Source organism: Acartia tonsa, chromosome 1 (genome assembly GCF_053477335.1).
Source record: "Acartia tonsa isolate MP-2025a chromosome 1, ASM5347733v1, whole genome shotgun sequence".
In the NCBI taxonomy this organism is placed as follows: Eukaryota; Metazoa; Arthropoda; class Copepoda; order Calanoida; family Acartiidae; genus Acartia; species Acartia tonsa.
Genome location: NC_137260.1, coordinates 38,020,005 through 38,033,115, shown reverse-complemented (window position 1 = coordinate 38,033,115; position 13,111 = coordinate 38,020,005). Strand labels below are relative to the sequence as shown.

General features: G+C 32.6%; 1 protein-coding gene across 1 annotated transcript; it reads right to left on the bottom strand.

Moving 5' to 3' along the window:
- Positions 1-3,211: 3,211 nt before the first annotated feature.
- LOC145318821 (uncharacterized) lies at positions 3,212-7,433 on the bottom strand. Its single transcript, XM_080160420.1, has 3 exons — positions 7,261-7,433; positions 4,812-5,635; positions 3,212-4,177 (listed from the first exon to the last, which is right to left on the bottom strand). Exons 1-3 carry the CDS (start codon positions 7,289-7,291, stop codon positions 3,329-3,331), a joined length of 1,704 nt encoding a protein of 567 aa, XP_080016546.1. The 5' UTR covers positions 7,292-7,433; the 3' UTR covers positions 3,212-3,328.
- Positions 7,434-13,111: the final 5,678 nt, after the last annotated feature.

Genomic DNA, 13,111 nt, shown 5'->3' with positions numbered 1-13,111 from the left:
CGTTAGATAGATAGATAGTCCGTTAGATAGATAGTCCGTTAGATAGATAGATAGTCCGTTAGATTGATAGATAGTTATTTAGATAGATAGATAGTCCGTTAGATAGATAGATAGATAGTCCGTTAGATAAATAGATAGATAGTCCGTTAGATAGATAGATAGATAGAAAGTCCGTTAGATAGATAGATAGTCCGTTAGATAGATAGATAGTCCGTTAGATAGATAGATTAGATAGATAGATAGTCCGTTAGATAGATATATAGATAGAAAGATAGATGATTTTCTTAGTGAAAGAAATTTTTTGTTGAAATCAGTCCATAAACAAGGAATTTGAGTTTAGTGGTTCAGAGAGTCATTCTAGGTAAACTACGATATCAGATTTGGAATCTCCAATGAATATCCAGGTGAAAGAAAAAAAATTGGTTGAAATTGGTCAATAAACAAGAAAGTTAGGTTTTATGGTTCAAAGATTCATTTTAGGTAAACTCCAACCAAACTAGAAGCGATCATGACAAGTTTAGTGATTTTTTAACTTAATATTTTGAAAAATTTATTTTTATTGATTTTCCCTTATTTAAAAAAATTTCATTTTCCTCGAAATCTGAGAATGGTAATTAATCAAAGGAATTTATTGAAAAAATATATGTGAAAAAATCACTAAAATTTCAAAAAATCTTGAAGCCGGCTGCAATTTTATATATGGAGTTTTACTATATAAATACTAAGAAATTTTACTTAATAGCATATATTCTCTCGTTTTCGAAGCCACTTTTTTTCACAGCCGGCTTCAAAGTAATATATGTATATTTTGCAACATATTGTTTCAAAAGTACAATATCAAAGTAGTAAAGGTTGAATCAATGTCCCCCTATGAAATTTTTTACATATTTTCTTTTTTGGCTCCATGCAAAGACCTTTTAAGGTTCTTCAGAATTAATTTTTTTCTATTTCTCTATGGCAAAGTCATTGTTAGAAAAAAAATCAATTAATTCTTTGGGCTCTAAAATGCGCTGTTGTTTTAAGAGATATTAAAAAACACCTGTAACAAATTCGATGCATATTTTTATAGAGAATAACATATCATTATTTTTTTGTACTCCTAATGGTTGTTTTCCAAATCTGAAAAACGCAGTTTTCTCTGAAACACCCTGTATTTTACGGAAGTCGCAATGGAAATATTTTTTTTTAATTTATAGAAAGTCCTTTCATTGTAAGTTCCAATAATGCAATTTATGACGGACAAATGAATTAAGTAGATACTGATTGGTCAGCAGAATTTTCTCAGAGTGCCGAAAATGACGGATAAAAGTGAATCACAGCTTCACTAATTACAGAGGTTGTGGATTATAGAGCAGCTAATTAGGAAGTTGATCTTGGGAATTTGAACATTTATATATATACAGGGTGCGGCACATAAATCGAGACATTTTTCAAACGGCCATTGCGTGAAAACTACTTGACCAATCAGGACGTTTGACCCCTCTATAGAAAGCTTAGGTAATGACCTTTTAGCACAAAAAATCTTTGGACGAAGATAGACGTGTACACCGAGCTGACCGCGCATATGTTCAACAAGGCAGATTCATAGTGCGCCGGTGGTTTAATGCGCAAAATCACAAAACGCAGGGTCCGACAGGGAAGGAGTTAGAATCTTGACCCCAAATTTTGTGGGTGTCTTAGGCTCATTGAGACACGCATTTTGCCGTGTTTAAATCCATTTTAGCTCAATCCTAGCCGAAGTGAGGTCGATTTTTCAAGCCTTAAGAAATCACAAACAGTAGGGCCCGACAGGGAAGGAGTTGGAAATTTGACCCAAAATTTTTTGTGTGTCTTAAGCTCATCGAGACACGCATTTTGAGTACTTAAAGTCCACTGTAGCTAAATCCTAGCCCAAATGAGAGCAAAAACATGGATTTTGTCAATTTGGCGGTTACTCATGTTCCTAAGGAAATGTGGCCTTCCAGCAGCCCGATCTTAATTCAATGGACTTTTGGGCCTAGGGCTACTTTGAAGCATGCACCAATAGACGTGCCCATACCACAAAGACCTCCCTCATTGCCACTATCAAGGAGAACTACGCCAGCTTGGACAGGTACATTTTGACCTGGACCTGAAGCGGTTGAGGAAGCCGGTAGAGGCGGTGATTGAGGCTGGCGGCGATTTTTTTGAATAATCTACTAGTCATATACCTATTTTGCTTTCCAGTTTTTAAAATTCAATAAAATCTTTAAAATTGACGATTTTATGTTCATTTCTTTAAAAATTACAAAATGTCTCGATTTATGTGCCGCACCCTGTATATATATATATTATGGATGATGAAATCAAATTGCAGTGATTTAGGGTTTAAGCAATTTTAATCAAATTTACCCACTCTCTTATTATTCCCCATCATTTATCACTTATTCAAACAATTTACATTCAAATATTATCAAAACAAAGTTGATAATATTCATAAAAGCGAAGCTCTAAAATCGAATAGCTAGACAAATGAACATCAATACTTGTTGAGTGTCAGAACTTATGCAGAATATTTGTTTGTAATTCTAATCAACACTGTTGCAAAATTGCATCTGTTTAAGAACATGCTTACATTTTTAAAACTTAATTACAGAGATATTTAATAATCAATGTACAGAAAATATTTGATTGAAATAATAAATAATGCTTTAATTATCTCAACCCCCAGGTGTTTCTGAAATTCTGCTTTGAAAAGTGTTGTTTTTTCCTAGAAATTTTTTCAAAGAGGAATCTATCTATAATAGAAAGTAGGATTTATAATACAAATTAGAATTATTAGCTGAAATAAACAACAGAATAAGATTAGAAAATATTGTAAACTAAGAGAACCACCCAATCACAACAAAATTACTAAGGCGGAATTGTGCTCCTATGGGTATCAACTTAATAAGACATGCTATTTAAAAAAGAACTAGAAGAAGGCTAAGAAGATAATAGTTATTTCTCGTATCGTATTATAAACGGCTTTCCGCGGATATAGAATGTACAATTATAAGATTAAAACTAGTTTGTGATTGTACATTTCTATATTCGTAGAAAACTGGATAGAATACGATGCTAGACATAGTTTTTTCGTATGGATGAGAACCGGTTCCTATCCACCGGATTCGAATGAATACGAGAAAGTACTTTATCTTCTTTGGGAAGAAGGTTTGATTAAGCAGATTTATGATAAAAGAAATACATTTGGTATGCTCATGAAATATATTTTTGATTTTAGAAGTAAATAAATAAATATTTAAAATAAAAATTAAAATGTAATGTTTTTAGCTAACAATTCCATCTAATGCAGTAGTCCAGATGAGAATTAGCAAGTGTCATCAAGCCAGCATGGGTTGGCTGGGGAGAGATCAGCAGGTTCAACTCTGTTCTCCAACATCTTGTCAAAAGCTTTCCTGAAGGTTACCAACCAGTTCAGGGGATTGTTGGCATAGAATTCAAACTCCAGGAAGTAGGTTCTCACAGGAGCTCCAGATCCTGGTGGTCCAGCAAGACCCAGACCACTTGGTACATTGTTCAGAGGACAATCAACAGGATCGCTCAACTGTTTAGCTCCATTAATCCAATCAGGATCATCAAGACCAGTACAACCTGTTGGCCGTCCATTTGAGTCTCTGTCAAAGGCAAAAACCATTCCCATGTCAACATTCAACATGTTGACGCCCAGGTATACATTATACTCATCACAACTACTTCCACTGCATTCTATTTCGGGAATTCCAGGGCAAGGGTTAGTAGCACAGTAAGTCAAAAGGCGGCAACATGATTTAGGTGCAGGATTAGCTATTCCTTCACAGATGCTTTTGTCACACCCTTTGGAGAATAAATTCCAATTCCAGGGTCCTTGATTGGGTGTCCAATGTGGTCCACCTTGTTTGGTCTCCATCTCATTTCTAACCCTGAACTTGACTTGAATAGGATTGCCTTCTTCATCACCAACAAAATTGTTAGCAGTGTCAGGATATTTTGTAGGATCAACAAACAGGCAACTTCTGGAGTTTGTAGGGTCAGCAGTGGTGATATAGTTCACACCATTGATATAGTAGAGATTGTTCCAGTCTTGGATTCCTTGTGGGGTCCAGGGATCAGATTTGAACATGGAACTAACCTTGTGCATTCTTCCAATAGAATGGGCACCAAGAATACCTGCTGCCTCCTAAATAGATAATAATATATAACATAACAGAATCAATTTTATAAGAAGAGGAAATTATAATTATAATCTAGATGTCTGTCTGTCCGTCCGTCCGTCTGTCCCTTAAGATCTCGGTAACCACTGAACCGAACGGATTCTACTCTTCAGGGTTTATACCTATTGGTTCTGTGTTGCTTTTAAGCTATTTTCTTGGTGGTTGGGACACCCCCAACCCCCCAAAAAATGAAAAATCCCCCCCTCCCTCAAAAAAAAAATTCGGGGGAAACTTCTTTACATAAATTATTGGCGGCAGCACCAGAAAAAGATTTTTTTTCTTAAATTTAATTTTCTTTTTTAATTACCCCATGGGGCAAAGCCCCTAGAGGCTAGGGGCGAAGCCACTAGTCTATAATACAAAGTAGAACGATGTCTGTCTGTCTGTCCCTTAAGATCTCGGTAACCACTGAACCGATCGGATTCTACTTTGCAGGGTATATACCTGTGGTCCTGTGGTGGTTTTAAGCTATTTTCTAAATGAAAAAATTATTTAAAATTATTGGTGGAGTGGGGGGCTTCTCACCAGGTACTTATTTTTTTTTCTTCATTAATTACCTCTTGGGGCAAAGCCATTAGTGGCTAGGGGCGAAGTTCTTACCTGTACATTCAGATTAAAGGATTCATTGAAGAAGGTGCCAGTCTCAACTCCAGTGCCATGAGGATTTGGGTGAATTTCATGCTTTGTGGTGCAAAAGTCAGGCATATCTGATTTGCAATTGCCTACACAATCTGAACGTCCAGTTTGGAATTTAGGCAAAATCTCTGGGGCATTCAGGTTAAAACTACAGAATGAAGTGTCATTCTTAGCTAGGCTACATCCAGCTGTTGGCTGATAGTTTTGACACATTTTATCATTGTTTTTCAGGGTATGTCTTACAGCAACTAAAGAGGCAAAGGCCCAAAAGTCAGCTCTTGACTTACCAGCTTCAAACAATGATTCTGAGGACTGAATACCAGCATAATTGGCGTTCTTATACACATCCTCAAGAACGTTTCCAACCCACAAAAGATTGTTGTTGTCAGTTTCAAGTTGTTTCTTAGGTCTCTTGCCACCCTCCTTGTCTTTACACTCTTTGTTTTGTCTGCCATGTGGCTTGGCACAATAATTGAGATAGTATCTATTTCCAACTCCCTCAAAGTTAAGACATCCATTGCAACCTGCCCCAGTCCTTTTCTCGGGTAGACAATCATGGAACCCAAGTCTGACCAGTTTAGCAGCTGTTGGAAGAATGGAATCTAGATCCCCATACTCAAAAGTATAATCGTCAGCGATAGCATTTCCACCGCTGGTGCTCCTAAGAGCCTCTTCAGGATGGTCCATGATCCATGTTAGCTTCTGCTTGGTCTCTGTCAACTCTTGCGGGGTCCAGGAAGCGCCAGGAGTACCTGGAACATAACTTCCAGAAGCACTAAAGGCTGCACCTAATATCAGTACATATATTTTTTCCAGTGATAATGTCATTGTATTATGATATTTAAATATTTCTTGACCCTTTGTCTAATAACAACTGAATGTTTATTTTAAAATAGAAGTGACACTTTGAATTAATTTTGTTCAGACAATAACCAAATATAACACTTTACAATTGAGTAAACTAAATTCAGTCCCGCAAATATTTTATATAAATTAAAGAAATTTTTCTATATTTTTAAGTTTAATTCCAAAACTCATAACAAATTAAATTAATTAGATCATATTGCGGATCTAGAAGTACAGTACTTTTATATAACCTTCTATACATATTAGGGTGGGTCGATTTTGGACATTTTTTTTCTGAGGCCAAAGCGGGGATCTGCAAATGATTTGTATGATTATAATACACATCTGGATGATTTAAAATTTATCTTAAGTCTTAAAACCGCTGACGACCAGACATTCAATTGTATAGCTATTTGTAAATGGGAGTAAAAATTTATTAAATCAGAACTATGGCTTCATGGTGCTCCCAGGAAAGGCATTAAGGAGTAGAATCAGGAATTTTTGACCGTTTCAAAAAATCTCGTTCCTAGCCTGAGAAAATCTAAAAAACCTCTCCAAATTGGACAATTCTCAATAAACCTTTAAAAAATGTGTTTTTTTAGTGATTTCTAAGGCTAGGAACGAGATATTTTGAAACGGACAAAAGTTCCTGATTCAGCTCCTCAAGGCCTTTCCAGGGAGCACCATGAAGCCATAGTTCTGATTCAAAAAAAATTTGAATGTCGTCTTTGCATATTAATAAGTAATCAAATATATTTTTTAGTGGTCGCGTTCTAAAACTCAATTTTTTAAAATTCTTTTTCGGTCAGAAATGTTTTAAAGGTTAATTTTATCTTTTGCATATCCCCTCTTTGTCTAATTCCGATATGAACCCGCCCTAATACATATTATGTTAAGTATTCTACTAATTTTTAAAAATGTATTAGACACACCTACAAATCATAGTTGTTAAGTAGATTTTTTTCTAACACTTTCCTGAACTTTAAAAATTTGAAATATTGTTGAGAATTAATTAATGTTTAGTTAAATGTACTTAACACAAAATAAATATTTTGTATTTAAAATAATCAAGCAGTCACAAAAAAACATTTGTTAAAATTATAGTGTTGACTATTATTTTAGTATGAGTTAGGTTAAGTAAGGGTTAGTAAGCCTAAAGACCATTTTAAAACTATGAATTTGAGCTAGAAGGACGACTTAACGGTTCAAGGGTCTATACCAAATATGTAGGCCTTTTAGTAGTGAATGTAATGTAGAGTTGCACCCACAAGAGATTGCATTCATTTCACACACAAATAAAATTTTGTTGGGTCAGTTAATTTAAACTTGGATATTAAAGAACACAAATAATTAAAGCAGCAAAACTTCTCTACAACTACTTAATCTTGCCTATTTTTTTTGTCAAAATTGACCTAACTAACATCGAGAAGGTAACATCACCCAAAATAGTTATAAACCTTCCCAGGACCTATGAGAAGCTACATTATAAAGTAGAAAGTTTTTTTTCGGTCTCTCGGTACAGACAGACATACACACACAGATCCTGTTATTTTTCTATAAGGATTACCTATAATACAGCCTATCACAAAAGTCTTCATTGTGATGAAAAACAAGACTAAAAGGATTTTTTTTATAGTATCTTTTATATTACACACTAAACAGATGTAAATAAAACATTATTGTTATTATTTTTTTTATTATTTCAAAAGTATTTTATCTTTTATTCAAATTTTTATCCTTGTGATAAAGTAACAGGATGTGTGTTTGTCTGTGTGTCTGTACCGAAGGATCTCGCTAACCGTACCGATCGGGAAATAAATCACAAACAAAACCCCCAAAAAAATTAAGTGTTTGAGAGACTTGAACAGTTAGGGAGTTGAATCCATTTTTATAGAAGCAGAAACATAATCCATGATTATGGTTTGGACCCTATAAAACTGTAATCTACCCTTTCACTTTTCCCTCTCTTGGTGAAGATATCTTCAACGCCGATACGATTTTTGAAATGTAAGATTCCACTTTCAATAGAGGCGAAACTGGAATCATACATTCATGTTTACATATCAGCGTTTTCATAAACATTGATTTCCTTATTTATATCGACATAATAGTAATGTATCATTCTACTTTCAATAGAGACAAAACTGGAATGATACATTCAAGATAACATATCATATATTTAAATCGACATAGTAGAAATGGTACATATTAGTTAGTTTTTTTTATATTTTGATTAGTTTTAAGTTTTTAAGAAAAAAAGGACCTAAAAATAAAGGTTGCAACACTTAACAACCAGGCCCATTTCCGGACCTTAGTAGTTCAACGCTCCCCCCCCCCCCCCCCCCCACATATAATCTCAGCTCCTATTAGAGTTAGATGGTAAAAAAAATTGTGCATGTTCCCTGTTAAATAATAAATTTCCGACTTTAAGTGAGACAAAGTCATTTTTTGCTTACTTCACCCTTTCATTTAACAACTTTCTTTTTAAGGTTAATTAAAATGTTAAATGGTTTTAATTTCCTTATTTTTGAAGCTAGAACAATTTTTTTCAGAAAATTTTTATCTTAAAGTAAATTTTATATTAGAAATCTCAAAACATAAATTTTTTTATTCGTTGGCTTAACAACTTTGGGGACTTTTATTGAATTTGGATCTACTATCTATAATACAAAGTAGAATGATGTCTTTCTGTCTTTCTGTCCGTCCATCCGTCTGTCCCTTAAGATCTCAGTAACAACAGAACCGATCAGATTCTACTCTTCAGGGTTGGGCCGGATACTTTTTTGGCCGGATACCGGATACTGGATATCTGGCTGAATTCAAATGCCGGATATCCGGTAACCGGCCGGATATCCGGCTAACGCCGGATATCCGGCAAATATCCGGTTATCCGGCCAAATTACCGGATATCCGGCCGGATAACCGGCCAAATTACCAGATATTAAAGTAGTAAAAAAAAAAATATCTTCAGAAATCTTATATAAATTTACATAAAGTTAAACTTATTCAGAAAAAATTATTCTAGCTTCAATAATAAGAAAATTATAGCCATTTAAGATTTTAAAAAGCAGAGATTTTTGGTGTAAAGTATAAAAAATTATAGAGCCGGATATCCGGCCGGATATCCGGCCACACCGGATATCTGGCCCAACCCTAGATATACCTATTGGTCCTGTTGTGGTTTTAAGCTATTTTCTTGGGGGCTGGGACAACCCCAACCCCCCAAAAAATGAAAATTCCCCCCCCCCCCAAAAAAAAAATATTCTGGTGATGCTCATAAATTATGGGCGCAGCACCAGAATTTTTATTTTTTTAAAAATTACCTCATGGGGCAAAGCTCCTAGAGGCTAGGGGCGAAGCTGCTAGTACTTAATAACCTAACCATTCAAAATCCAATAAAAGTCCCAAAAGTTGTTAAGCCAGCTAATAAGAAAACGTTATCATAAAACTTTGGGGACTAGTGTAATAAACAGTCCATTGTCCACCTCTCTCTATGCTAGTTCCCAAAGTTTTACAATAACGTTTTCATTTTTGTTTGCTTAACATGTTTGGGGACTGTTACTGAATTTTAATTGGTTAGTTTATTTAGTATAGTGTCAAAATGTTTCAACCACTGAAGGCAAATTACAGTAGGGGTATTTTTGGGAATGTACATCCATTTATCGGCTATTGTCTTAAACTCATCAGATCACTGGTGGCGATAAACTTGAATTAAAGTACCGAGAGGTTTTGGACCAGCTAAGAAGGTAATTTCAGTTCAATGTTCCCTACCTCCCTGGGTACAATAAAGGTTGTCTAAAGGGAGGGAAAAATGGACGAAAAATTAAATAAATTCTGTCTATAATAAACCTTTTTTTGCACCACTACTTAAATCGAGTTTAAAAACTTTTTATATAAAATCATTTTTACAAAAAATATCAATAATTACTTAAAATTAAGCCTGAAAGCAAAAAATCTCATTACACATGTTAATTTTCATGTTTTAGGTCTTTTTTTGAGGATAACTTCTCCTTTTTTGACAATAATATATTTTTTAAACAATTCAAAGTAAAATATAATAAAACTTAAACGATTTTTTTAATTATCAGTTGAAAATTTCATCATACATGCAATTTAAGTGATGAAAATTTAATGAAATCATTTTTTGAATGTTTAGAATTACCAATTTTCTACAATTAACCCAATAGTGCCGAGCGCCACTTTTATGGGCCGATCGAGCTGAAAGTTTCAGGGAAGCTTTATAATGGTCAAAACGGAATTTGTATTTTTTTGTTTTGCTCTAGTGGCGTGCACAGGAAAGTTGAAAAAAAACCCGGTTCGGCCATAAATACCAACCAGGCATTATTACCCGTTTTGGGCGGTTTCCGCCGGCGTTAAAACCCGGTTTTGCTGTAAAAACCCGGTTATTTCGACCAAAAATCGAAAAATGTAATTTTTGAACGCCAAAAGTGAGATGAACACTTTTTAGAACTTTGATACGATCCGAAATTGAAAACTACACAACCTCATGTAATCTATAGAGCTATATCTATACAAGTATAATACAAAGCGATTTATTTCAAATTTAGTGTTTAGCCGGCGATTTCGGGTAAAAAAAAACCTGTTTTGTTGTTGTTGTCAAAAAAGATCTATTAGTGAAACCGGGTAATAAAAATTTCAGACTCCAAATGGAAATGCCGAACCGGGCTTACATAGGGCGTAAAAAAACGATAAAAAAAGCATATAAAAAATAATAATTTAAATAAAACGAATTCACAAATAGATGTACTTGTCAATAAACTTTAGATTTAACGAAAAAAATCAGCAACTTTACTATAAAAACAAAAAAGTTAGATGGGGTATTTTGAATTTTCATGATTTTCAAACTTTGTTGATCTATACCGGCAAACGGAAGTAAGCAAAACTACCTGCTCCAGGGGGAAATGAAAGCCAGGGTAGTAGAGGGGGGATTCATACTGAGAATGATGCAATTATGAAGCCGAAAACCGTTTTTTTTACATTTTCTGGAACCGGGTTTTAAAACCCGGTTCGGCACTAATGGGTTAAAACAAAATGTTAACAAAATTTAAAAACATTCTAATATATAATTTTAAAAATCAATAACATTTAATAAAATGATGTTTTAAAAAATAAATCATTAAAAGGTATTAAAATGCATTTTAAGTTACTTAAAATTAAAACAAGAACATCTTTTAACACTTTATTCTTTGTAATAGAGTTTAATCATTATTTGATGAAAATGAAACATTTAATAAACTAATTGAATCTTTTTGTGACCATATTTAAACTTTTAAATTTTTACACTAAGGTGTCTTTTAATAAAAATCTTTTATCTTATGTGATTTAAGCTATATAATATGAAATAAATTTTAATTATCTTTCTTTTTAGCCATCAAACACATTAAAATGTTTCATATATGCAAAAATAACATTTTTTTAATGAATATTAAAATTTCCTTATATGACATTACATCACATCATATTCTTCAAATCATATGTCCAGGAAAAGTAGCTACAACTTGGAGGGTTGTGATATTTTTTTAAATATTAAATAAACTTAAATGGTAAAAATATTAGCATAACCTTTGTTAATTCAAATGCTTTATAATATGATTTTTTAATGTACCTAAATTCCTGATAGCAAATATTGCGTTATTGGTATACGAGGTAAAAAAACAACATTTTAAAGAAATTCTTTAAATATAAAACCCAACATGTATTGGCAGTACAAAAATCTTAATGCTAGCAGACATATGTTTATCAACATTAGCAGAAAACTTTTTCCACAAGAAAAATTATTCAAGTTTCCACTTTATAATTTAAAATATCTTTTCTGATAAAATGTTTGACATATATTGTATAATCATTTACCAAAAAATTATTTTGATAATTTAGATTTCGGAGAATATAGATCCCTTAGAAAAACTAAGACGACATTTTTCATCTTCTACTATGACATTTTTCAAAAACAATAAAAAACCAAAATTTAGTATGAAAACTATTTTCATCGATTTTTCTGAAGTTATTATCGTATTTTATGGGTTTTTTAATATCATTTACTTATATCGAAAGTGCCAAACATTGTACCCTAACTTATTCATTTAATAAAAAACGAACCGTGATGCTATTTGCTAAAAAAAACTCCAACCAATGAGAGTCACACTCGGAGGAAGGGGGTAGTTACCAAAATTTTCAAAATTCATAAAAAAAAATTCTAAGAGGATAATTCTATTTCCTTTTATATGCACAGATACCAAAAAATCAACAGAAAAAAATACTTATTTTTTCTTTTCTCTCAGTGATAATAATCAGCCCAAAAAGTAAAACAAAATCACGCATGGTATATTTATCTTTTCTTAGACAAAGATTATTTTAAATGTGCATTTATTTCAAACTAATAAAAATTCAAACTGAAGTACAAAATAGAATTCAGAAGTTTTGCCTGTCTATTTTGGCTTTCATTGTAGGTGGATTGAATTTATGTAAAGGTAATTCTTTAAAACTGTAAAAATAGATTTAAATATATTTCAAATAGCTTAATAAATTAGATTCAAAGGCCTTATAGATTTAATTAACTTTGGGATAATGGTAAAGGACAATGGAATATTAATTACCCTTGCCAAACCATTTCATTTTTATGTAAAAAGGTATGATAACCAATCTGCCATTGTCCTATCACTCTCAGATAAAGTTTAAACTTTGGCCTATGTTATATGTTATAACACATACTTAATAAAACCTAATGTAATGAAAAGCTTTCACTTAAAGGGAGTGTGAACATAAAAATTTCTCATCTGATTATCAAATCTTAACATTTTCTAAGCACATTTCACTACACTGATCAACCAAAAATGTCCTATTAACAAAAATCTAGGAATAATGCATTGATTTTATGGTATTTTGGGAGGGAAAAAGGAAAAAACAAGGAAAATCTGAACGTTTTTGTTTCTTAAAATGTTTGTAGGGGTATTTAACTTGTCATATATAGTTGAAACAATTTAGTTACTGTTAAGGAATTTATTTTGTAATATAAAATTGCCAATTAGTTTTTTTTATAACGTAGTAATTAGGTAATAAAGATCTATCTTAAATTTGTATTATTGACAAAAAAATACCTCAAAGTCTACAGCGGGTTGAATCTCATAGGTTATTTAAAATAATGATATCCTTTTTTATTGTGTTGGACAATAAATAACCTAATTTGAAGAATTAGTTTACACTTTTATCAGACTGTTTATAAAGAAATATTGCACCTTTATTATTTACAAATTTGTAAATAAAGGTGGGCAAGAGATGGGCCATCTAAAGTTACTTGGATACTAATAAAATAACCTGTTTCTAGCTTTGTTATTGTATTTGGTTTTCAATAAAAAATATTACTTTATCAATTTTTAAGTAACTATACATTGGTTTACAGA